At 41.2% G+C, this 26,240-nt stretch overlaps 1 protein-coding gene across 4 annotated transcripts; it reads left to right on the top strand.

Annotated features, from left to right (window-relative positions):
* The first annotated feature begins 1,372 nt into the window (after nucleotides 1-1,372).
* Nucleotides 1,373-20,088, top strand: LOC117484386 (platelet-derived growth factor subunit A-like). Of its 4 annotated transcripts, XM_034132845.1 has the most exons (7): nucleotides 1,373-1,839; nucleotides 2,327-2,423; nucleotides 14,912-15,025; nucleotides 15,344-15,537; nucleotides 17,043-17,105; nucleotides 18,771-18,891; nucleotides 19,694-20,088. In XM_034132845.1, the coding sequence occupies exons 1-7, from the start codon at nucleotides 1,786-1,788 to the stop codon at nucleotides 19,702-19,704; spliced, it is 654 nt and encodes a 217-aa protein (XP_033988736.1). In that variant the 5' UTR covers nucleotides 1,373-1,785; the 3' UTR covers nucleotides 19,705-20,088. The 4 variants fall into 4 exon arrangements, with proteins under 4 accessions (XP_033988736.1, XP_033988737.1, XP_033988738.1 ...); XM_034132846.1 differs by lacking the exon at nucleotides 17,043-17,105; XM_034132848.1 differs by lacking the exon at nucleotides 1,373-1,839 and having other exon boundaries at nucleotides 2,342-2,419.
* The last annotated feature ends 6,152 nt before the right edge of the window (nucleotides 20,089-26,240 follow it).

The following is a 26,240-nucleotide window of genomic DNA, read 5'->3' on the forward strand; positions in this document are numbered from 1 at the left end:
ACATTATCAAACTATAAGAACTCCATGATGCCGTTGACTTCCTCTCATTTCAGTTCGTTAGGCTGCTGAGCTCCATGATCAGGTGATGGAGACAAAAGAAAACCAAAGTGTCCTTGAAACTTTTCTCGCGTTCACACAAGCCTTGTTTTGTGCCTCATGTTATTTGTTATTGTACTGTTTCTGGGACCAATGAACTGTCCGTCAGCTTCCACTCAATGAAAACTATCATCACTGTTTATCAGACCACGAAGGAGACCCCTGCTGTGTCTGAGTTGTACTTATTGACTTTGATTTGTTACTTTGAGTGCTTAAGTGTGTCCCAATGTGAAGTCAATTGAACTCTGAATACCGGATGGTGCTCAAGAACCAAACTAATTCACTGATGACAAACTGTGACACTATACTGTTGTCTAAAAGAAGCCTCCTTTAACTATTGCATACACAAGTTGGTGCTCTCTCTCTGTCAGTCAGTCTAGATACTAGTACAAGAGGAAGATACTAGTAAAAGAAGATAATACTAGTACATGAAAAAGAAGATTAAAAAACACATACTTTTAAAAGACTTAAAATTGTCAAAACTCAAGAAATTGTGTTTAAATAATAAATACTAGTACATGAAGATGATACTAGTACGAGAGGAAGAAGATACTAGTACATGAAGAAGAGGAGCTCCAGGAGGAAGTCAGTTTGTCCTCGTGTAAACGGCACCTGAGTCAGTCTCAGGTCTGGTCACTTATTAGTGAGCTTTATTGCAGCAATTAAACACTGACACACACACACACACACACACACACACACACACACACACACACACACACACACACACACACACACACACACACACACACACACACACACACACACACACCACACACACACACACACAACACACACACACACACCACACACACACACACACACACACACACACACACACACACACACACACACACACACACCACACACACACACACACACACACTCAGGTTTGGTAGATAATTTAGAGGAAAAGTCGGTCCACTGACTCTCAGCGACTTATTAACAAATGATTCTCTGTTGGTTATAAATAAGCTTTTGTGAAGGAAGGTGATTATCAAAGAGTCTAGAGATAGATATATAGATAGCAACAGTCAGAACAAATGTAAATACAATAAATGAATCATAATACTTCGATTTATTTGTATTTAATTCCTCATGAAAAACGTTTAAGAAGTTGAAACACATACAAACAAAAACTGAGTTTGAGCTCCTTTAAGCGCGCTCCCGTTCAGTGTCACGGGGACGCGCACGGTTATACCCTGTGTGTGAGCTTCATTCACTCTCAGATCACAGGACTTCTCCTCCTCCTCCTGTTTCAGTCCCTGCTGCCACTTCACTGCAGGGCAGGAGGCTTTTATCTCTGGAGGAAGTGAAGGATTATTCTGAGGGTTTTTATCTAAAGGTGCTCCATGCTGCAGGACGCTTTAAAGAGGGATTATACTGCGGACACAGTGATGGATACTGCTGGGTGTTAAAGAGAGGACCCTTTTTCTTCTGGTGCCAAAACCAAACACTTCAGGACCTCAACTAGCTTTTGTTTCAACTTTCCCTGCAGCGAGTCTCTCGGGAGCAGAGCCAGCTTGGTTTCCCTCAAATCGCATTCAAACCGGGAGTTTAGACTTCATTTAAAGTGCTTTTCGTGGCGCCTGGCTCTCTGCTGCTGGTGTCCAGTTCCCCCGGGATCAGGGAGATGTTTCCCGGGCTCCTCGCCTCCTCCTGGTGCCCAAACAGCGGATCTGAGAGGAGATGAGAGCCGCGGTGTGGCTCCTGCTGGCCGGCTGTTTCTGCACCGCTGCTGAGGTACACAGCTGTCATTTAACCTACTTTCTATACTCTCCTATATGTTATATACTGCATGTAATGTCTACATTCTTGCTAGTATACTGTTCTTTTAGATAACATAATAATGTATCCACAAATACAGATGTGTGTTATCATGTATTTCTCAAAATAATCTCTAACCCTGGATCTACCCTAACCCACAAGTACCGTAGTTTCTTTGTTATATATTTGTTGTACTTTATTCCAACATTTAAATATGTTGATGCCTGAACACATTGCTGGTGTAACACAATAATATGGGATCAATACATATATAAATACTATCAACAAATATCTATCTATCCATCCATCCATCTACACACACACATGCACAATGCGTAATACGCGCACTGACTTTTCTAATGAAATGCCCCTCTGGAGTTGATGTTATGCTGCCTCTTTACGCACTGTAACAGCCGCAGCTCTGGTTCTCTCTCCCGGGTTAACCCTCTGATTCCCCCCGCAGGAGGCTCCTCTCCCCCGGGAGCTGCTGGAGCTTCTGTCCGGCAGTGAGATCCGGAGCATCAGCGACCTCCAGCGGCTGCTCGAGACTCAGTCCGTAGGTAAAGCGCTTCTTTTTTTTTAAACTGTGATTAGTATTTTTAAGTGATTAAGCAATCACAGCAGAACAAGTTGCAGACCAATATAGTGTCACAAGAGAGCAAATAGTAGTGTTAGTGTGGTCTCGTGATTGAACAAAGACCATGCTCATAACAATAATATGCTTTTCTTTATTATAAAAATCATAGATTGAAACGTAAATCAACAATAATCTCAATAATGTCAACACCATCAATGACAGCGATGTGATGATAAGGTAAACTCATAATAACACACCTCCCACCCACACACTGTGTGAGCAGAATCAGCCACACATGTTACAGGAGCAGAACAATAGAAGTAATGTTCTCATAACTTCACCAAAGTCATTTTACATTTGTTTAACTTTCGTTTACTTGGCCTTGTTCAGCTGCTCATTAGCATTTAAAGCTACAGACACAGAATCAGCACTTTTGGAACAGGGTAGTGTCTCTACTTTAAAGAGAGTCCTCTCCTGCTGATGTTCAGGTGTATATCAGTATGTAGTGTCTCTACTTTAAAGAGTCCCTCCTGCTGATGTTCAGGTGTATATCAGTATGTAGTGTCTCTACTTTAAAGAGTCCTCCTCCTGCTGATGTTCAGGTGTATATCAGTATGTTATGTCTCTACTTTAAAGAGTCCTCTCCTGCTGATGTTCAGGGTGTATATCAGTATGTAGTGTCTCTACTTTAAAGAGTCCTCTCCTGCTGATGTTCAGTGTATATCAGTATGGTAGTGTCTCTACTTTAAAGAGTCCCTCTACTGCTGATGTTCAGTGGTATATCAGTATGTAGTGTCTCTACTTTAAAGAGTCCTCTCTGCTGATGTTCAGGTGTATATCAGTATGTAGTGTCTCTACTTTAAAGAGTCCTCTCCTGCTGATGTTCAGGTGTATATCAGTATGTATTGTCTCTACTTTAAAGAGTCCTCTCCTGCTGATGTTCAGGTGTATATCAGTATGTAGTGTCTCTACTTTAAAGAGTCCTCTCCTGCTGATGTTCAGGTGTATATCAGTATGTAGTGTCTCTACTTTAAAGAGTCCTCTCCTGCTGATGTTCAGGTGTATATCAGTATGTAGTGTCTCTACTTTAAAGAGTCCTCTCCTGCTGATGTTCAGGTGTATATCAGTATGTAGTGTCTCTACTTTAAAGAGTCCTCTCCTGCTGATGTTCAGGTGTATATCAGTATGTAGTGTCTCTACTTTAAAGAGTCCTCTCCTGCTGATGTTCAGGTGTATATCAGTATGTAGTGTCTCTACTTTAAAGAGTCCTCTCCTGCTGATGTTCAGGTGATATATCAGTATGTAGTGTCTCTACTTTAAAGAGTCCTCTCCTGCTGATGTTCAGGTGTATATCAGTATGTAGTGTCTCTACTTTAAAGAGTCCTCTCCTGCTGATGTTCAGGTGTATATCAGTATGTAGTGTCTCTACTTTAAAGAGTCCTCTCCTGCTGATGTTCAGGTGTATATCAGTATGTATTGTCTCTACTTTAAAGAGTCCTCTCCTGCTGATGTTCAGAGTGTATATCAGTATGTAGTGTCTCTACTTTAAAGAGTCCTCTCCTGCTGATGTTCAGGTGTATATCAGTATGTAGTGTCTCTACTTTAAAGAGTCCTCTCCTGCTGATGTTCAGGTGTATATCAGTATGTAGTGTCTCTACTTTAAAGAGTCCTCTCCTGCTGATGTTCAGGTGTATATCAGTATGTAGTGTCTCTACTTTAAAGAGTCCTCCTTCATGCTGATGTTCAGGTGTATATCAGTATGTAGTGTCTCTACTTTAAAGAGTCCTCTCCTGCTGCTGTTTCAGGTGTATATCAGTATGTAGTGTCTCTACTTTAAAGAGTCCTCTCCTGCTGATGTCAGGTTGTATATCAGTATGTATTGTCTCTACTTTAAAGAGTCCTCTCCTGCTGATGTTCAGGTGTAGGTATATCAGTATGTATTAGTGTCTCTACTTTTAAAGAGTCCTCTCCTGCTGATGTTCAGGTGTATATCAGTATGTATTGTCCTCTACTTTAAAGAGTCCTCTCCTGCTGATGTTCAGGTGTATATCAGTATGTAGTGTCTCTACTTTAAAGAGTCCTCTCCTGCTGATGTTCAGGTGTATATCAGTATGTAGTGTCTCTACTTTAAGAGTCCTCTCCTGCTGATGTTCAGGTGTTTATATCAGTATGTAGTGTCTCTACTTTAAAGAGTCCTCTCCTGCTGAGTTCAGGTGTATATCCAGTATGTAGTGTCTCTACTTTAAAGAGTCCTCTCCTGCTGATGTTCAGGTGTATATCAGTATGTAGTGTCTCTACTTTAAAGAGTCCTCTCCTGCTGATGTTCAAGGTGTATATCAGTATGTAGTGTCTCTACTTTAAAGAGTCCTCTCCTGCTGATGTTTCAGGTTGTATATCAGTATGTAGTGTCCTCTACTTTAAAGAGTCCTCTCCTGCTGATGTTCAGGTGTATATCAGTATGTAGTGTCTCTTACTTTAAAGAGTCCTCTCCTGCTGATGTTTCAGGTGTATATCAGTATGTAGTGTCTCTACTTTAAAGAGTCCTCTCCTGCTGATGTTCAGGTGTATATCAGTAGTAGTGTCTCACTTTAAAGAGTCCTCTCCTGCTGATGTTCAGGTGTAATTCGTATGTAGTGTCTCTACTTTAAAGAGTCCTCTCCTGCTGATGTTCAGGTGTATATCAGTATGTAGTGTCTCTACTTTAAAGAGTCCTCTCCTGCTGATGTTCAGGTGTATATCAGTGTGTCGTGTCTCTACTTTAAAAGAGTCCTCTCCTGCTGATGTTCAGGTGTATATCAGTATGTAGTGTCTCTACTTTAAAGAGTCCTCTCCTGCTGATGTTCAGGTGTATATCAGTATGTAGTGTCTCTACTTTAAAGAGTCCTCTCCTGCTGATGTTCATGTGTATATCAGTATTGTAGTGTCTCTACTTTAAAGAGTCCTCTCCTGCTGATGTTCAGGTGTATATCAGTATGTAGTGTCTCTACTTTAAAGAGTCCTCTCCTGCTGATGTTCAGGTGTATATCAGTAGTAGTGTCTCTACTTTAAGAGTCCTCTCCTGCTGATGTTCAGGTGTAATATCAGTATGTAGTGTCTCTATCTTTAAAGAGTCCTCTCCTGCTGATGTTCAGGTGTATATCAGTATGTAGTGTCTCTACTTTAAAGAGTCCTCTCCTGCTGATGTTCAGGTTGTATATCAGTATGTAGTGTCTCTACTTTAAAGAGTCCTCTCCTGTGATGTTCAGGTTTAAATCAGTATGTGTGTCTCTACTTTAAAGAGTCCTCTCCTGCTGATGTTCAGGTGTATATCAGTTATGTAGTGTCTCTACTTAAAGAGTCCTCTCCTGCTGATGTTCAGGTGTATATCAGTATGTAGTGTCCTCTACTTTAAAGAGTCCTCTCCTGCTGATGTTCAGGTGTATATCAGTATGTAGTGTCTCTACTTTAAAGAGTCCTCTCCTGCTGATGTTCGAGGTGTATATCAGTATTAGTGTCTCTACTTTAAAGAGTCCTCTCCTGCTGATGTTCAGGTGTATATCAGTATGTAGTGTCCTACTTTAAAGAGTCCTCTCCTGCTGATGTTCAGGTGTATATCAGTATGTAGTGTCTCTACTTAAAGAGTCCTCGCCTGCTGATGTTCAGGTGTATATCAGTATGTAGTGTCTCTACTTTAAAGAGTCCTCTCCTGCTGATGTTCAGGTGTATATCAGTATGTAGTGTCTCTACTTTAAAGAGTCCTCTCCTGCTGATGTTCAGGTGTATATCAGTATGTAGTGTCTCTACTTTAAAGAGTCCTCTCCTGCTGATGTTCAGGTGTATATCAGTATGTAGTGTCTCTACTTTAAAGAGTCCTCTCCTGCTGATGTTCAGGTGTATATCAGTATGTAGTGTCTCTACTTTAAAGAGTCCTCTCCTGCTGATGTTCAGGTGTATATCAGTATGTAGTGTCTCTACTTTAAAGAGTCCTCTCCTGCTGATGTTCAGGTGTATATCAGTATGTAGTGTCTCTACTTTAAAGAGTCCTCTCCTGCTGATGTTCAGGTGTATATCAGTATGTAGTGTCTCTACTTTAAAGAGTCCTCTCCTGCTGATGTTCAGGTGTATATCAGTATGTAGTGTCTCTACTTTAAAGAGTCCTCTCCTGCTGATGTTCAGGTGTATATCAGTATGTAGTGTCTCTACTTTAAAGAGTCCTCTCCTGCTGATGTTCAGGTGTATATCAGTATGTAGTGTCTCTACTTTAAAGAGTCCTCTCCTGCTGATGTTCAGTGTATATCAGTATGTAGTGTCTCTACTTTAAAGAGTCCTCTCCTGCTGATGTTCAGGTGTATATCAGTATGTAGTGTCTCTACTTTAAAGAGTCCTCTCCTGCTGATGTTCAGGTGTATATCAGTATGTAGTGTCTCTACTTTAAAGAGTCCTCTCCTGCTGACGTTCAGGTGTATATCAGTATGTAGTGTCTCTACTTTAAAGAGTCCTCTCCTGCTGATGTTCAGGTGTATGTAGTGTCTCTACTTTAAAGAGTCCTCTCCTGCTGATGTTCAGGTTGTATATCAGTATGTAGTGTATCTACTTTAAAGAGTCCTCCTCCTCCTGATGTTCAGGTGTATATCAGTATGTAGTGTCTCTACTTTAAAGAGTCCTCTCCTGCTGATGTTCAGGTGTATATCAGTATGTAGTGTCTCTACTTTAAAGAGTCCTCTCCTGCTGATGTTCAGGTGTATATCAGTATGTAGTGTCTCTACTTTAAAGAGTCCTCTCCTGCTGATGTTCAGGTGTATATCAGTATGTAGTGTCTCTACTTACAAGAGTCCTCTCCTGCTGATGTTCAGGTTTACATCAGTATGTAGTGTCTCTACTTTAAAGAGTCCTCTCCTGCTGATGTTCAGGTGTATATCAGTATGTAGTGTCTCTACTTTAAAGAGTCCTCTCCTGCTGATGTTCAGGTGTATATCAGTATGTAGTGTCTCTACTTTAAAGAGTCCTCTCCTGCTGATGTTCAGGTGTATATCAGTATGTAGTGTCTCTACTTTAAAGAGTCCTCTCCTGCTGATGTTCAGGTGTATATCAGTATGTAGTGTCCTCTACTTTAAAGAGTCCTCTCCTGCTGATGTTCAGGTGTATATCAGTATGTAGTGTCTCTACTTTAAAGAGTCCTCTCCTGCTGATGTTCAGGTGTATATCAGTATGTAGTGTCTCTACTTTAAAGAGTCCTCTCCTGCTGATGTTCAGGTGTATATCAGTATGTAGTGTCTCTACTTTAAAGAGTCCTCTCCTGCTGATGTTCAGGTGTATATCAGTATGTAGTGTCTCTACTTTAAAGAGTCCTCTCCTGCTGATGTTCAGGTGTATATCAGTATGTAGTGTCTCTACTTTAAAGAGTCCTCTCCTGCTGATGTTCAGGTTTACATCAGTATGTAGTGTCTCTACTTTAAAGAGTCCTCTCCTGCTGATGTTCAGGTTTACATCAGTATGTAGTGTCTCTACTTTAAAGAGTCCTCTCCTGCTGATGTTCAGGTGTATATCAGTATGTAGTGTCTCTACTTTAAAGAGTCCTCTCCTGCTGATGTTCAGGTGTATATCAGTATGTAGTGTCTCTACTTTAAAGAGTCCTCTCCTGCTGATGTTCAGGTGTATATCAGTATGTAGTGTCTCTACTTTAAAGAGTCCTCTCCTGCTGATGTTCAGGTGTATATCAGTATGTAGTGTCTCTACTTTAAAGAGTCCTCTCCTGCTGATGTTCAGCTGTATATCAGTATGTAGTGTCTCTACTTTAAAGAGTCCTCTCCTGCTGATGCTCAGGTGTATATCAGTATGTAGTGTCTCTACTTTAAAGAGTCCTCTCCTGCTGATGTGCAGGTGTATATCAGTATGTAGTGTCTCTACTTTAAAGAGTCCTCTCCTGCTGATGTTCAGGTGTATATCAGTATGTAGTGTCCTCTACTTTAAAGAGTCCTCTCCTGCTGATGTTCAGGTGTATATCAGTATGTAGTGTCTCTACTTTAAAGAGTCCTCTCCTGCTGATGTTCAGGTGCATATCAGTATGTAGTGTCTCTACTTTAAAGAGTCCTCTCCTGCTGATGTTCAGGTGTATATCAGTATGTAGTGTCTCTACTTTAAAGAGTCCTCTCCTGCTGATGTTCAGGTGTATATCAGTATGTAGTGTCTCTACTTTAAAGAGTCCTCTCCTGCTGATGTTCAGGTGTATATCAGTATGTAGTGTCTCTACTTTAAAGAGTCCTCTCCTGCTGATGTTCAGGTGTATATCAGTATGTAGTGTCTCTACTTTAAAGAGTCCTCTCCTGCTGATGTTCAGGTGTATATCAGTATCTAGCGTTTCTACTAAAAGCCAATAGGAGTGCAAGTGTTCCATTGTGATGTCACTATGTTCCGGAAAGTAAACAATGGAGGCGCCAAAAAGCAGTGAACATTCATTCACGTTCAAAAACGTAATTGAGACTTTTCTGTCTTCCTGCCTCAGCTGGAGTTAAGTTTAATCCTCCAACTTTGATTTTGAAGTAAGTGTTCAGTACCTTTTACTAAGTAACGTGACCTTGGCCTTGACCTTGAACACACTCATTATCCAGGAGGTAAATCACTGTTAGACAGGAGGAAATAACGGGGTTTTTAAACAGGTTTTATCACCTCCCGGCCCGATGCAGACTGTCTGACTCTCTCTCTCTCTCTGAACTTCAGGACGAAGAGGACATTAATCCTGCATCATTCACATGCTAATGTGCGGGGGGGGGGGGGGGGGGGGGGGGGGGTCTTTCGTCAAGTGTCTCTTCCTTCATTATCCATGCTGTCATGCTTGCCATCAGTCGTGTGAGAGCGCTGATATGTTTAATTCATGTCACATTCCTGCCGTTTTCAGGGGGGGGGGAGATGGTGGGGTTGTGATGTGTTCGTTCCTTCCTTTATTCATTCAAGAACATATATGAACATCACACATTTTTGTATACAGATAACGTGAACGTGCATGCGTTACACATACTAGTTACTTTAAAATATAATGTAATGCCTTACTTTACTTAGTTACTCAGTGCTGAAAGTAATTAGTTACTCTACTAGTTACTAAACTTGGTTTAATAATAATAATAATACATTCATTTATGTAGCACACTTAAAAACAACGTCATCTCAAGGTGCTTCACAAAGCTATGAGGAGAAAATACAATACAATAAAAAGTTTTCTGCTCTGTTTGAACATCAGAAAGTGTTTTTGCTCTGTTTGAACATCAGAAGTGTTTTCTGCTCTGTTTGAACATCAGACGTGTTTTCTGATCTGTTGAACATCAGGAGTGTTTTCTGCTCTGTTTTGAACATCAGAAGTGTTTTCTGATCTGTCTGAACATCAGAAGTGTTTTCTGCTCTGTTTGAACATCAGAAGTGTTTTCTGCTCTGTTTGAACATCAGGAGTGTTTTCTGCTCTGTTTGAACATCAGAAGTGTTTTCTGCTCTGTCTGAACATCAGAAGTGTTTTCTGCTCTGTCTGAACATCAGAAGTGTTTTCTGCTCTGTCTGAACATCAGAAGTGTTTTCTGCTCTGTTTGAACATCAGAAGTGTTTTCTGCTCTGTCTGAACATCAGAAGTGTTTTCTGCCTCTGTCTGAACATCAGAAGTGTTTGTTTCGGCCCTGATCTGAACATCAGAAGTGTTTTCTGCTCTGTTGAACATCAGAAGTGTTTTCTGCTCTGTCTGAACATCAGGAGTGTTTTTGCTCTGTCTGAACATCAGAAGTGTTTTTCTGCTCTGTCTGAACATCAGAAGTGTTTTCTGCTCTGTCTGAACATCAGAAGTGTTTTCTGCTCTGTCTGAACATCAGAAGTGTTTTCTGCTCTGTCTGAACATCAGAAGTGTTTTCTGCTCTGTCTGAACATCAGAAGTGTTTTCTGCTCTGTCTGAACATCAGAAGTGTTTTCTGCTCTGTCTGAACATCAGAAGTGGTTTTTCTGCTCTGTCTGAACATCAGAAGTGTTTTCTGCTCTGTTTGAACATCAGAAGTGTTTTCTGCTCTGTCTGAACATCAGAAGTGTTTTCTGCTCTGTTTGAACATCAGAAGTGTTTTCTGCTCTGTTTGAACATCAGAAGTGTTTTCTGCTCAGTCTGAACATCAGGAGTGTTTTCTGCTCAGTCTGAACATCAGAAGTGTTTTCTGCTCTGTCTGAACATCAGGAGTGTTTTCTGTAGCTCAGTTTCCATCATAACACTTGTCCAGGTTGCTTGCGAAAGTTTTGTTGTCTGATGGCCCTTACCTCTATCTTGCTTAGTAAGCAAATAAAGAGACATCTTCACCAACACATCGAGCGTTTAGACAAAACTCACCAACATGCGCAGCGTTTTATTAAAAGCCGCATAAACGAAACGCTGCAAATACAAATGGCATCACGTTTTAGTGTCGCAGTGTTTCGTTTATGTGTTGTCCAGTTGGTGAAGATATTCCTTGATATTTTAATGTTTTTTGGCACATTTGTGTTTTTATACCGCAGCCCCCGGTTTCTTTTCACGAAACTGTGTCTCAGGGCTTCTTAACATTTAAAAACCTATGAATGTGTCATACCCACTTAACGGGAAGAAACTCAGCTAACTGACGATACGAACCATTTTTACCGAAACAAAACACAAGTCTCACAAGAAGCGTCTAAATGAGCCCTGAGCTAAAAATGCTAACGCACTTAGCACAGAACTCACGGTAGAAATACTTTATTACTTATCGGTTCTGCACAAACAACAAAACTCGCGGCAGGGGAAGCAACACAGACATCACACAACGTAGCTTTTGGAGCAAAAACGGGACATTGTCTTACCTTTTGCTTTTGTTCTAATCAAAAGTTGTGTTCAATGGCATTATAAACGATCAACAACGCTGCTGAAGGTTAATCCATAGGTTAATCCAATGTGTCTGTGTCACTTTGAAAATGATTTCTGATAATCCATCGTCAATTTTTGGCAAAACTGAGTTTTCATAATAGCTATTATGATAGCTACGAGAGTGTATGACAGCCTTCCGGTTTTGGGCATTCTGGCTGTGCATCACTCATTCACCAATGGGTAATGTTTAGATTGATTTTAGGAAACTTCCCCTCGATTCTATTGGCTCTAACGGTAAAAAGAGATGTCAATCATCAAATCGACCGATGGGTTCCAGAGATATGGGAAAATCCACCCCCAAATGACCCAGAAGTGGGTTATTTTCTTCTAAATCTCTCTAAAAAGGTCAAATGTCACTTGTTTTGCATCAATCTTACTTATTATATGTTTATAGTGTGGATTCCTAAAGCTTTTAGTCTACCATCCCATCATTCAAGGGTGGTTTTCACTAGAAGTAATTTTTGTTTTTTGGACAGACACTATAATTTACATTTTTTTACTATGTTCAATCTGAATTTACTTTAAAATAAAAACATCTATATTGATTCTGACTCCTCTACATCCAACTCACAGATGTAACCTTGCTTTGAGAAAAAATATTATTAATGTACCCCTTTTTAGAAGTGTAGTTACGGCTGGATGAAATGTTATTAGATATCTGTCATTGTGAATAGGTTTCTAATTTATACCCCTGTAATTATGTTGTATGATGTCCTTTTTGTTTTCTGTTGTTTTTATGTGTAACCAATGTGCTGCAGGTCTCCCTTGAAAAAGAGATCGTTGATCTCAATGGGATTTTCACCTGGTTAAATAAAGGCTACAAACAAACAAAGTTATAGTCATTTGTTTTGGGAATGTCATTTTCGAGCCTGAGGCCTGAAAAACAGGCTCGGGGTTTAACAGGATAAGGTCTTCAATGACATCCACTTGAACGCACACAGTGGCAGAATCTCCGTGTTAGTATTATTAGATCTCAGTGCTGCGTTTGACACTTTGTTGACCACAACATATTGTGTTTACTACTTTCAGCAACATTTGTAAACTGGTTTGAATCCTACTTAAAGGACAGGGGAAACGTTGTTTCTATAGGTAACTACACATCTGAGCTGACACACATATGACATGTGGGGTTCCTCAAGGCTCCATCCTGGGGCCTCTTCTCTTTAACATCGACATGCTACCACTGACTATAGCTATGCAGACGACACACACATTTACATAACCATTTCACCAGGAGACTATGGTGTCACTCTTTAGTGTCCCCTGGTCTCCCAGCTGTGTGCGTCACTCTTTAGTGTCCCCTGGTCTCCAGCTGTGTGCGTCACTCTTTAGTGTCCCCTGGTCTCCAGCTGCACGCGTCACTCTTTAGTGTCCCCTGGTCTCCAGCTGTGTGTGTCACTCTTTAGTGTCCCCTGGTCTCCAGCTGTGTGCGTCACTCTTTAGTGTCCCCTGGTCTCCAGCTGTGTGCGTCACTCTTTAGTGTCCCCTGGTCTCCAGCTGCACGCGTCACTCTTTAGTGTCCCCTGGTCTCCAGCTGGTGTGTGTCACTCTTTAGTGTCCCCTGGTCTCCCAGCTGCACGCGTCACTCTTTAGTGTCCCCTGGTCTCCAGCTGTGTGTGTCACTCTTTATGTGTCCCCTGGTCTCCAGCTGTGTGCGTCACTCTTTAGTGTCCCCTGGTCTCCCAGCTGCACGCGTCACTCTTTAGTGTCCCCTGGTCTCCCAGCTGCACGCGTCACTCTTTAGTGTCCCCTGGTCTCCAGCTGTGTGCGTCACTCTTTAGTGTCCCCTGGTCTCCAGCTGTGTGCGTCACTCTTTAGTGTCCCCTGGTATTCCAGCTGCACGCGTCACTCTTTAGTGTCCCCTGGTCTCCAGCTGTGTGTGTCACTCTTTAGGTGGTCCCCTGGTCTCCCAGCTGCACGCGTCACTCTTTAGTGTCCCCTGGTCTCCAGCTGTGTGCGTCACTCTTTAGTGTCCCCTGGTCTCCAGCTGTGTGCGTCACTCTTTAGTGTCCCCTGGTCTCCCAGCTGCACGCGTCACTCTTTAGTGTCCCCTGGTCTCCCAGCTGCACGCGTCACTCTTTAGTGTCCCCTGGTCTCCCAGCTGTGTGCGTCACTCTTTAGTGTCCCCTGGTCTCCAGCTGTGTGCGTCACTCTTTAGTGTCCCCTGGTCTCCCAGCTGCACGTGTTACTCTTTAGTGTCCCCTGGTCCTCAGCTGTGTGCGTCACTCTTTAGTGTCCCCTGTTCTCCCAGCTGTGTGCATCACTCTTTAGTGTCCCCTGGTCTCCCAGCTGGTGCGTCACTCTTTAGTGTCCCCTGGTCTCCCAGCTGTGTGCGTCACTCTTTAGTGTCCCCTGGTCTCCAGCTGTGTGCGTCACTCTTTAGTGTCCCCTGGTCTCCCAGCTGTGTGCGTCACTCTTTAGTGTCCCCTGGTCTCCAGCTGTGTGCGTCACTCTTTAGTGTCCCCTGGTCTCCAGCTGTGTGCGTCACTCTTTTAGTGTCCCCTGGTCTCCGTTGTGTGTTTTGAGCTTCTTCAGCGTTTTGGTTTCTATATCTGCATCCTCTCTGAAGCTGCAGCACGTTTCTCCTGATGGAGTTGTATTGTGCCGTTGTAGTGCGTTCGCACCTGTCCGTAGATGTGCGTGGAAATACTTCAAAATATTAAACATATGATTTTATTTTGAAGGCAGCTTTGGGCACCAGGTTATAATGTTCTTATTGGAGACAGGTGGGGTTTGTGCACCAGAATGGACAAATGTTGTTTTACCAGGTGAAGCCACAGAGATAGAGCGGTAAACAAAATGGTTTCTGTTGTTGAAACTCATAGAAATAAACGACACAAAGGATTTTTTTACCTGGACATTCGATATGTTTTCTCTATCTTGTTCCTCAGCGGCAGTTTGATTCTTGAGTAGATGTTTTTTATTTTGCTGCTACACGTACAACTCATGTAAACAGACAGGAGGTCAGTTTGATGTTTTACCTGATGACACTTATAACCGTCTGCAGCAGTGTCTGTCCTCTCAGTGACATCCTGCTGCAGAGTGTGTGTGTGTGTGTGTGTGTGTGGTGTGTGTGTGTGTGTGTGTGTGTGTGTGTGTGTGTGTGTGTGTGTGTGTGTGTGTGTGTGTGTGTGTGGTAACATGCAGAACCCTCAGCATCTGATAGAAACATCGTAACTCAGTTAGAGTAACCTGGTTATCCTCCTGCTGTGATCCTGAGAGACTCCAGAGACCTGGGAATATTTGTGAATGGTGTGTGTGTGTGTGTGTGTGTGGGTGTGTGTGTGTGTGTGTGTGTTACGTGGTGTGGGTGTGTGTGTGTAGGTGTGTGTGTTTACGTGTGTGTGTGTGTGTGTGTGTGTGTGTGTGGGGTTTACGTGTGTGTGTGTGTGTGTGTGTGTGTGTGTGTGGTTTACGTGTGGTGTGTGTGTGTGTGTGTGTGTGTGTGTGTGTGTGGGTGTGTGTGTGTCTGTGTGTGTGTGTGTGTTGTGTGTGTGTGTGTGTGTGTGTGTGTGTGTGTGTGTGTGTGTGTGTGTGTGTGTGTGTCAGGGACCTGGGAATATTCCTGAACGTGTGTGTGTTGTTGTGTCTCGCTGCAGAGAACGAGGTGATGGAGGAGACCAAACACAGATACCACAAGGACGTCTCTCACAGCCCCTTGGACCTGAAGAGAGCACACACTCACACGCACACCAGACACAGGAGAAGCACCGGTGAGTCATACACACACACACACACACACACACACACACACACACACACACACACACACACACACACACAACACACACACACACACAGACACAGACAACACACACACGCATGCACGCACGCACAGCACGCACACACACACACACACACACACTGATTTTGATGGCGTTTAGTCGTCTCATTTAGACACTTGTTAGCAACCTCAGTTTTTAAATCCACCAGTGGGGTATTTACTGATCTATTTTATGTGGTTAGAACAAAACATTTACATCTCTTCAGCTTGTGTCAACCCTTCGTGTGTTTCCTTTTCTTCCTGTCAGTGTTGGAGGAGGCTCTTCCCGCTGGATGTAAGATCCGCTCGGTGGTTTATCAGATCCCCCGCAGCGCCGTGGACTCCTCCGCCGCTAACTTCCTGCTGTGGCCGTCCTGCGTGGAGCTGCAGCGCTGCACCGGCTGCTGCAACACAGGGAACATGAGGTGCAGAGCGGCACGTACACACACCCGCACTGTGAAGGTACACACACACACACACACACACACAACACAACACACACAACAACACACACCACACACACACACACACACCCACACACACACACACACACACATTACAGCATGGAAACATGTCCCAGTATAGACATGACATACTGATATACAACCTGAACATCAGCAGGAGAGGACTCTTTAAAGTAGAGACACTACATACTGATATACACCTGAACATCAGCAGGAGAGGACTCTTTAAAGTAGAGACACTACATACTGATATACACCTGAACATCAGCAGCAGAGGACCTCTTTAAGTAGAGACACTACATACGGATAAACACCTGAACATCAGCAGGAGAGGACTCTTTAAAGTAGAGACACTACATACTGATATACACCTGAACATCAGCAGGAGAGGACTCTTTAAAGTAGAGACACTACATACTGATATACACCTGAACATCAGCAGGAGAGGACTCTTTAAAGTAGAGACACTACATACTGATATACACCTGAACATCAGCAGGAGAGGACTCTTTAAAGTAGAGACACTACATACTGATATACACCTGAACATCAGCAGGAGAGGACTCTTTAAAGTAGAGACACTACATACTGATATACACCTGAACATCAGCAGCAGAGGACTCTTTAAAGTAGAGACACTACATACGGATATAAACACCTGAACATCAGCAGGAGAGGACTCTTTAAAGTAGAGACACTACATACGGATAAACACCTGAACATCAGCAGGAGAGGACTCTTTAAAGTAGAGACACTACATACTGATATACAACCTGAACATCAGCAGCAGAGGACTCTTAAAGTAGAGACACTACATACGGATAAACACCTGAACATCAGCAGGAGAGGACTCTTTAAAGTAGAGACACTACATACGGATAACACCTGAACATCAGCAGGAGAGGACTCTTTAAAGTAGAGACACTACATACGTGATATACACCTGAACATCAGCAGCAGAGGACTCTTTAAAGTAGAGGGACACTACATACGGATAAACACCTGAACATCAGCAGGAGAGGAATCTTTAAAGTAGAGACACTACATACTGATATACACCTGAACATCAGCAGGAGAGGACTCTTTAAAGTAGAGACACTACATACTGATATACACCTGAACATCAGCAGGAGAGGACTCTTTAAAGTAGAGACACTGCATACTGATATACACCTGAACATCAGCAGGAGAGGACTCTTTAAAGTAGAGACACTACATACTGATATACACCTGAACATCAGCAGGAGAGGACTCTTTAAAGTAGAGACACTACATACTGATATACACCTGAACATCAGCAGGAGAGGACTCTTTAAGTAGAGACACTACATACTGATATACACCTGAACATCAGCAGGAGAGGACTCTTATATATATATATATATATTAACAGGCTGTAAACAATCTGTGTTGTCAGGATCTCTGAAGGAGTTGTCTCTTTATGTGTCTCTTCTGTATCTGAATAACTCCAGGTGGTTGTTGTGGGACATTGTGTCCTAACAGGAACTACTCACAGCCAAAGCAGAGGGACAGTCTGTGATTCAGATTAGCTCTCATCTAAACAATGTAAGTTAAAGGCAAAAAACACACATTCTGAGGATAACCTTGGATAACCTCTGACGTTAAAGTGGTACATTAACGAGTAGAAACTCACACATTCAGTGGCGGCGCCAGAGTATTTTTGTTGGGTAATCTATGGTAGGGCTAACCCATACAGTGGTGGGGCTCAAGTCAGTATTTGCAACGTAATTACATACACGCTATATCGCCCCCCTTGACAGTGAAACGCCACGCGTGAGGTTTAGATTATTTCCCTTTCTCAATCAAAATGGAACTGTATGAAATAAAACGGCACATTTGTCTTGTAGTAAATAAAAGGGATCACTGTGAACGGACGTATGATAGTACACGTTGAAGATCCAATGGGGATACTGAATGGCGGTTTCGACTGATCTCAATCAGTAAGGCATGACGCAGACCCAACGTTTCGTTGCTCTGATTGGCTGAAGGTCTATTCAAATTGCATTCGGAGGCATTTTGATCTGACCGCGGCCGCGCTGATATTATAACGCCAGAGAATTTCCACACCTTTAGTGTATAAAACTCCCCCACTACTTAGACTATTCCTTGCACCCCTCTTATAGCATAAGCCCGAATGGTCTCAACCATATTGCATCAGTAACGTGCACTTGTTGTTACAGCAGGATCAGTTTGTGTGCTGTGGACACGACCCGTATATTTTCGCAATCCGTGTTCTCAACATTTAGCATTTTGCTTATTATTTAATTTAATTTGCATCACTTTTCATGGTGGGGCTAAGGTGGGGCTAAGCCATTTCTTGGTATGGCTGTAGCCTACCCCAGCCATACCCTGGCGCCGCCACTGCACACATTCCTGTGGGAAATATAATGTACACTTCAGTGTTTCATTCAGATTTACAGAGATTTATATCAGAAGTAAAGATTATTGGACTTTTAAACAAACTTGTAAACACACTACAACCTACTGGAGGTCCAACTTTCACCTGCCGTGTGTGCGTGTGTAAATGCGTGCGTGTGTGTGTGTGTGTATATATGTATGTTGGTGTGTGTGTTAGTGGGTAGCCAGAGGAGGAAGAGGGCGAGTTTGTTTCCCTGAGCTTTGATATGATCTGAGATGAAAGGCCTCGTCCTCTGTCTGCTCTCACAGGAAATCAGAAATAAAGTCCTTCACATCCAGAGGTTCAGATCAGAGGGGAGACACTCACAGAGAGGGGGGGGGGTTCTTCACCAAACTCATATCAGGCTGTGAGTTCAGGAGAGACGGGAAGAAGGGATACTCATTATCATTGCTGCATTATTCTGCTGACGTTGTATTCATTAAACTGTGCACATGTTGCTCCTGAATGTGAATCAGACACATCGTGTGTTTCCTCCAACACTGAGGAGAGACACATCATTCATACAGTCAAACATGTTGAATCCTGACCAGTGATCCACCTCAGTTAAACCACCTGTGTGTGTGTGTGTGTGTGTGTGTGTGTGTGTGTGTGTGTGTGTATGTGTGTGTGTGTGTGTGTGTGTGTGTGTGTGATCCTAACACCATGTAGTCTTCCTTTGTCGCACCGCAGCCTCTGAGATGTATTCTTTCTGTATTTGCAGAAGCTTTTTAACCCTCTGAATGGTTAGACTTGATGTGTCCTGACCGATGTCTTCATGTTGTGTTGAATATTTATCTAAAATGTCTCGTCAGGTGGCGAAAGTGGAGTTTGTGCGGCGGCGTCCGAAGCTGAGGGAGGTGCAGGTGAAGCTGGAGGACCACCTGGAGTGCACCTGTACCAACAGACGCTCCACACACACACACACTGACAACGGTGAGAGAGAGAGAGAGAGAGAGTGTGTGTGTGAGTGTGTGTGTGTGTGTGTGTGTGTGTGTGTGGTGTGTGTGTGTGTGTGTGTGTGTGTGTGAGAGTGAGAGTGTGTGTGAGTGTGTGTGTGTGTGTGTGTGTGTGTGTGTGAGTGTGTGTGAGTGTGTGTGAGGCTGCTCCTGTCTGAATGTGTAATAGCTGATAACAGACCGCAGGTATTTATGATGTTTTTCCTCTCATTGAATTAGTACACCCTGAAGGCAACACACACACACACACAAACACACACACACCCACACACACACACACACACACACACACACACACCACACACACACACACACACACACACACACTCACACACGTGTGGCAGGTGAAAGTTGGACCTCCAGTAGGTTGTAGTGTGTTTACAAGTTTGTTTTAAAAGTCCAATAATCTTTACTTCTGATATAAATCTCTGTAAATCTGAATGAAACACTGAAGTGTACATTATATTTCCCACAGGAATGTGTGAGTTTCTACTCGTTAATGTACCACTTTAACGTCAGAGGTTATCCACACACACATACACACACACACTGATCCAGAGCCAGGTACTTAAGGTTAGTAAATAAGTCCCGCTGTTTGCTTGTTCTTCAGTTGCGTCATTGATTCCCATGAGAATACAACATTTAATTACGTTTTCAAAACCAATTTTCAACCGTTAATCTTTGATATAGTTCGACACCACATTATCGTATGTTTTTGGTTGAAAAAAGGAAGTATTTTGCCGGAGAAGTAAGTCTTAAATTGACTCTTTTCCCAACAGGTATCAGGTGAAGAAGAGGAGGAGGAGGAAGAGGAAGGGGAGGAAATCCAATAGTCTGCCGGCTCAGTTTGATGGAGAATATTTAGTGACGCTTGAAGCAGGATACCTGACTCTCTGGACCTTGACTTTGAAGAGTTGCGACAGAACAAACTGGTTTCCTGCTGCGATTCCCTCGACGGAGAAAAGCAGCGATTAAATGCCGGCAGCAGAGAGGTGCATTCTGGGAGATCTAAGGATTTATTGTCTCCTCCTCCCGCTCACAGACTGGGATTATACACGCATCCTTCCTGCGGACGGACTGGATTATGTAATCTCTTTCTCAGCACACACTCGTGCAATTCATCGTTTTTTATAACCTGTTGTTTTCTATCTCTGTCTGTTTGTATCTGCTTAAAGGAGGAACTCTAATAAACTATTTATATTAAAACTAAGAGCGCCTGGTGGTCAGAAAAACAGCTTCCTGTGTGTGTGTGTGTTGTGTGTGTGTGTGTGTGTGTGGTTGTGTGGTGGTTTGTGTGTGTGTGTGTTTGTGTGTGTGTGTGTGTGTGAGAGATTATCTGGAGGATCATAATACTGAAGATAAAACCCAGTGAATGTGTAACAAACGCGCATCGAGAGTGAAGCTTAAACGTTCACATCTATCCCTCAGTGACGAGTAAAGAGTTCAGACAACCAACTATAATATGTGAATTCAGGAGCATATCATAATTAGAAGAGAACCAAAACATATTGGAGAATGAAAACAAAGAAGTGTACACATACTTCTATAGAGAACATATCATGCTAACTTTCAGGTTTGTTGTAACGACTGATTGGACACAGGTAGAAGACTAAATATCACGACTCAGGGACAGAGGTTTTAGTTTCAAAGAAAGGTCTTTACTTAGCAGTGTTTGATTCTCTAGATCAGTTTGATTCTCTAGATTGCAGATGTTTGATTCTCTAGATCAGAGTTTGATTCTCTAGACTCAGAGTTTGATTCTCTAGATCAAGTGTTTGATTCTCTAGATCAGTGTGTGTGATTCTAGATCAGAGTTTGATTCTAGATCGTGTTTGATTCTAGATCAGAGTTTGATTCTAGATCAGAGTTGATTCTAGATCAGAGTTTGATTCTCTAGATCAGAGTTTGATTCTAGATCAGAGTTTGATTCTCTAGATCAGTGTTTGATTCTAGATCAGAGTTTGATTCTAGATCAGAGTTTGATTCTAGATCAGAGTTTGATTCTCTAGATCAGTGTTTGATTCTAGATCAGAGTTTGATTCTCTAGATCAGTGTTTGATTCTCTAGATCAGTGTTTGATTCTAGATCAGAGTTTGATTCTAGATCAGTGTTTGATTCTCTAGATCAGAGTTGATTCTAGATCAGAGTTTGATTCTCTAGATCAGTGTTTGATTCTCTAGATCAGAGTTTGATTCTAGATCAGAGTTTGATTCTCTAGATCAGAGTTTGATTCTCTAGATTCAGTGTTTGATTCTAGATCAGAGTTTGATTCTAGATCAGTGTTGATTCCTAGATCAGAGTTTGATTCTAGATCAGAGTTTGATTCTCTAGATCAGAGTTTGATTCTCTAGATCAGAGTTTGATTCTAGATCAGTGTTTGATTCTAGATCAGAGTTTGATTCTAGATCAGTGTTGATTCTAGATCAGAGTTTGATTCTAGATCAGTGTTTGATTCTAGATCAGTTTGATTCTCTAGATCAGAGTTTGATTCTAGATCAGTGTTTGATTCTCTAGATCAGAGTTTGATTCTAGATCAGTGTTTGATTCTCTAGATCAGAGTTTGATTCTAGATCAGAGTTTGATTCTCTGGAAGATCAGTGTTTGATTCTCTAGATCAGTTTGATTCTCTAGATCAGTTTGATTCTCTAGATCAGAGTTTGATTCTCTAGATCAGTGTTTGATTCTAGATCAGAGTTTGATTCTAGATCAGTTTGATTCTCTAGATCAGTGTTTGATTCTCTAGATCAGAGTTTGATTCTAGATCAGTGTTTGATTCTCTAGATCAGAGTTTGATTCTAGATCAGTGTTTGATTCTCTAGATCAGAGTTTGATTCTAGATCAGTGTTTGATTCTCTAGATCAGAGTTTGATTCTAGATCAGAGTTTGATTCTCTAGATCAGTGTTTGATCTAGATCAGAGTTTGATTCTAGATCAGAGTTTGATTCTAGATCAGAGTTTGATTCTCTAGATCAGTGTTTGATTCTAGATCAGAGTTTGATTCTAGATCAGAGTTTGATTCTAGATCAGAGTTTGATTCTAGATCAGAGTTTGATTCTCTAGATCAGAGTTTGATTCTAGATCAGAGTTTGATTCTAGATCAGAGTTTGATTCTAGATCAGTGTTTGATTCTAGATCAGTGTTTGATTCTCTAGATCAGAGTTTGATTCTAGATCAGAGTTTGATTCTCTAGATCAGTGTTTGATTCTAGATCAGAGTTTGATTCTCTAGATCAGTGTTTGATTCTCTAGATCAGTGTGTGATTCTAGATCAGTGTTTGATTCTAGATCAGAGTTTGATTCTAGATCAGAGTTTGATTCTCTAGATCAGTTTGATTCTCTATCAGTGTTTGATTCTAGATCAGTGTTTGATTCTCTAGATCAGTGTTTGATTCTCTAGATCAGTGTTTGATTCTAGATCAGTGTTTGATTCTAGATCAGTGTGTGATTCTAGATCAGTGTTTGATTCTCTAGATCAGAGTTTGATTCTCTAGATCAGTGTTTGATTCTAGATCAGAGTTTGATTCTCTAGATCAGTGTTTGATTCTAGATCAGTGTTTGATTCTAGATCAGTGTTTGATTCTAGATCAGTGTGTGATTCTAGATCAGTGTTTGATTCTCTAGATCAGTGTTTGATTCTCTAGATCAGAGTTTGATTCTAGATCAGAGTTTGATTCTCTAGATCAGTGTTTGATTCTCTAGATCAGTGTGTGATTCTAGATCAGTGTTTGATTCTAGATCAGAGTTTGATTCTAGATCAGAGTTTGATTCTCTAGATCAGTGTTTGATTCTCTAGATCAGTGTGTGATTCTAGATCAGTGTTTGATTCTAGATCAGAGTTTGATTCTAGATCAGAGTTTGATTCTCTAGATCAGTGTTTGATTCTCTAGATCAGTGTGTGATTCTAGATCAGTGTTTGATTCTCTAGATCAGTGTTTGATTCTAGATCAGTGTTTGATTCTAGATCAGTGTTTGATTCTAGATCAGTGTTGATTCTAGATCAGTTTGATTCTCTAGATCAGGTTTTGATTCTCTAGATCAGAGTTTGATTCTAGATCAGGTTTGATTCTCTAGATCAGTGTTTGATTCTAGATCAGTGTTTGATTCTAGATCAGATGTTTGATTCTAGATCAGAGTTTGATTCATCCTAGATCAGTGTTTGATTCTCTAGATCAGTGTGTGATTCTAGATCAGTGTTTGATTCTAGATCAGAGTTTGATTCTAGATCAGAGTTTGATTCTCTAGATCAGTGTTTGATTCTCTAGATCAGAGTTTGATTCTAGATCAGTGTTTGATTCTCTAGATCAGTGTTTGATTCTAGATCAGTGTGTGATTCTAGATCAGAGTTTGATTCTCTAGATCAGAGTTTGATTCTAGATCAGAGTTTGATTCTAGATCAGAGTTTGATTCTCTAGATCAGTGTTTGATTCTAGATCAGAGTTTGATTCTCTAGATCAGAGTTTGATTCTCTAGATCAGTGTTTGATTCTCTAGATCAGTGTTTGATTCTAGATCAGTGTTTGATTCTAGATCAGAGTTTGATTCTCTAGATCAGAGTTTGATTCTCTAGATCAGTGTTTGATTCTCTAGATCAGTGTTTGATTCTAGATCAGAGTTTGATTCTCTAGATCAGTGTTTGATTCTAGATCAGAGTTTGATTCTAGATCAGTGTTTGATTCTCTAGATCAGTGTTTGATTCTAGATCAGTGTTTGATTCTAGATCAGAGTTTGATTCTCTAGATCAGAGTTTGATTCTCTAGATCAGAGTTTGATTCTAGATCAGTGTTTGATTCTCTAGATCAGTGTTTGATTCTAGATCAGTGTTTGATTCTAGATCAGAGTGTGATTCTAGATCAGTGTTTGATTCTAGATCAGAGTTTGATTCTAGATCAGTGTTTGATTCTCTAGATCAGTTTTTGATTCTAGATCAGTGTTTGATTCTCTAGATCAGAGTTTGATTCTAGATCAGAGTTTGATTCTAGATCAGAGTTTGATTCTAGATCAGTGTTTGATTCTCTAGATCAGTGTTTGATTCTAGATCAGTGTTTGATTCTCTAGATCAGAGTTTGATTCTAGATCAGAGTTTGATTCTAGATCAGAGTTTGATTCTAGATCAGTGTTTGATTCTCTAGATCAGAGTTTGATTCTCTAGATCAGTGTTTGATTCTAGATCAGAGTTTGATTCTAGATCAGAGTTTGATTCTAGATCAGCGTTTGATTCTCTAGATCAGAGTTTGATTCTCTAGATCAGAGTTTGATTCTCTAGATCAGTGTTTGATTCTCTAGATCAGTGTTTGATTCTAGATCAGATGTTTGATTCTAGATCAGAGTTTAGATCAGGTTTGATTCTCTAGATCAGAGTTTGATTCTAGATCAGAGTTTGTTTCTAGATCAGTGTTTGATTCTCTAGATCAGTGTGTGATTCTAGATCAGTGTTTGATTCTAGATCAGTGTTTGATTCTAGATCAGTGTGTGATTCTAGATCAGTGTTTGATTCTCTAGATCAGTGTGTGATTCTAGATCAGTGTGTGATTCTAGATCAGTGTTTGATTCTAGATCAGTGTTTGATTCTCTAGATCAGTGTTTGATTCTCTAGATCAGAGTTTGATTCTAGATCAGTGTTTGATTCTCTAGATCAGTGTGTGATTCTAGATCAGTGTTTGATTCTAGATCAGTGTTTGATTCTCTAGATCAGAGTTTGATTCTAGATCAGAGTTTGATTCTCTAGATCAGTGTGTGATTCTCTAGATCAGAGTTTGATTCTAGATCAGAGTTTGATTCTAGATCAGTGTTTGATTCTCTAGATCAGTGTGTGATTCTAGATCAGTGTTTGATTCTAGATCAGTGTTTGATTCTCTAGATCAGAGTTTGATTCTCTAGATCAGAGTTTGATTCTAGATCAGAGTTTGATTCTAGATCAGAGTTTGATTCTCTAGATCAGTGTTTGATTCTAGATCAGTGTTTGATTCTCTAGATCAGTGTGTGATTCTAGATCAGTGTTTGATTCCTCTAGATCAGTGTTTGATTCTAGATCAGTGTTTGATTCTCTAGATCAGAGTTTGATTCTCTAGATCAGTGTTTGATTCTCTAGATCAGTGTGTGATTCTAGATCAGTGTTTGATTCTCTAGATCAGTGTTTGATTCTAGATCAGTGTTTGATTCTCTAGATCAGAGTTTGATTCTCTAGATCAGAGTTTGATTCTAGATCAGTGTTTGATTCTCTAGATCAGAGTTTGATTCTCTAGATCAGTGTTTGATTCTAGATCAGAGTTTGATTCTCTAGATCAGAGTTTGATTCTCTAGATCAGTGTTTGATTCTAGATCAGTGTTTGATTCTCTAGATCAGTGTTTGATTCTCTAGATCAGCGTTTGATTCTCTAGATCAGTGTTTGATTCTCTAGATCAGCGTTTGATTCTCTAGATCAGTGTTTGATTCTCTAGATCAGCGTTTGATTCTCTAGATCAGCGTTTGATTCTAGATCAGTGTTTGATTCTCTAGATCAGCGTTTGATTCTCTAGATCAGAGTTTGATTCTCTAGATCAGCGTTTGATTCTCTAGATCAGCGTTTGATTCTAGATCAGAGTTTGATTCTCTAGATCAGTGTTTGATTCTCTAGATCAGCGTTTGATTCTAGATCAGAGTTTGATTCTCTAGATCAGTGTTTGATTCTCTAGATCAGAGTTTGATTCTCTAGATCAGTGTTTGATTCTAGATCAGAGTTTGATTCTCTAGATCAGCGTTTGATTCTCTAGATCAGTGTTTGATTCTCTAGATCAGAGTTTGATTCTCTAGATCAGTGTTTGATTCTCTAGATCAGTGTTTGATTCTAGATCAGTGTTTGATTCTCTAGATCAGTGTTTGATTCTAGACCAGCGGTCCCCAACCTGTGGGAAGGCGTTGCAAGTGGGCCGCCAAGTAATTTGCAAAACCTTATGATTTGTGTGGAAACATTTCATTATTAAGATTTGTTTTTATTTGAACCTCTTTTCCATTCTCTCTTCCTCGATCCTCCTTAGCAACGGTCATCACAGTCCTTGACAGCGGTCTGTTCTACTGGATTAACAACGTGTCACATGTTCTGAATCGACCAATCAGAACTTTATTTAGCCTCCGTATTGTTTATGGTTGAATGTGGGCCGCAAAAGATTTTTTAATTCTTAAGTGGGCCCTGAGTTGAAAAAGGTTGGGAACCGCTGCTCTAGGGAAAATAGTTCTATACCGCGACAAAGAGGAACTGGCACTCAGGGGAATGTGAGTCTAAATACACAGGGGGAGGGATTATAATGGGGCACAGGTGAGACTAATTAGGGATAGTTACTCAGGTTCAATG

Source organism: Trematomus bernacchii, unplaced genomic scaffold, assembly GCF_902827165.1.
Source record: "Trematomus bernacchii unplaced genomic scaffold, fTreBer1.1, whole genome shotgun sequence".
NCBI lineage: Eukaryota > Metazoa > Chordata > Actinopteri > Perciformes > Nototheniidae > Trematomus > Trematomus bernacchii.

Excerpts from the sequence above, each read along its gene's own strand:
- LOC117484386 (XM_034132845.1), top strand. The coding sequence starts at position 1,786 with ATGAGAGCCGCGGTGTGGCTCCTGCTGGCCGGCTGTTTCTGCACCGCT. Across the intron at positions 1,840-2,326 it reads GTTTCTGCACCGCTGCTGAG|GAGGCTCCTCTCCCCCGGGA; the intron begins GTACACAGCTGT and ends TTCCCCCCGCAG. Across the intron at positions 2,424-14,911 it reads GCTCGAGACTCAGTCCGTAG|AGAACGAGGTGATGGAGGAG; the intron begins GTAAAGCGCTTC and ends GTCTCGCTGCAG.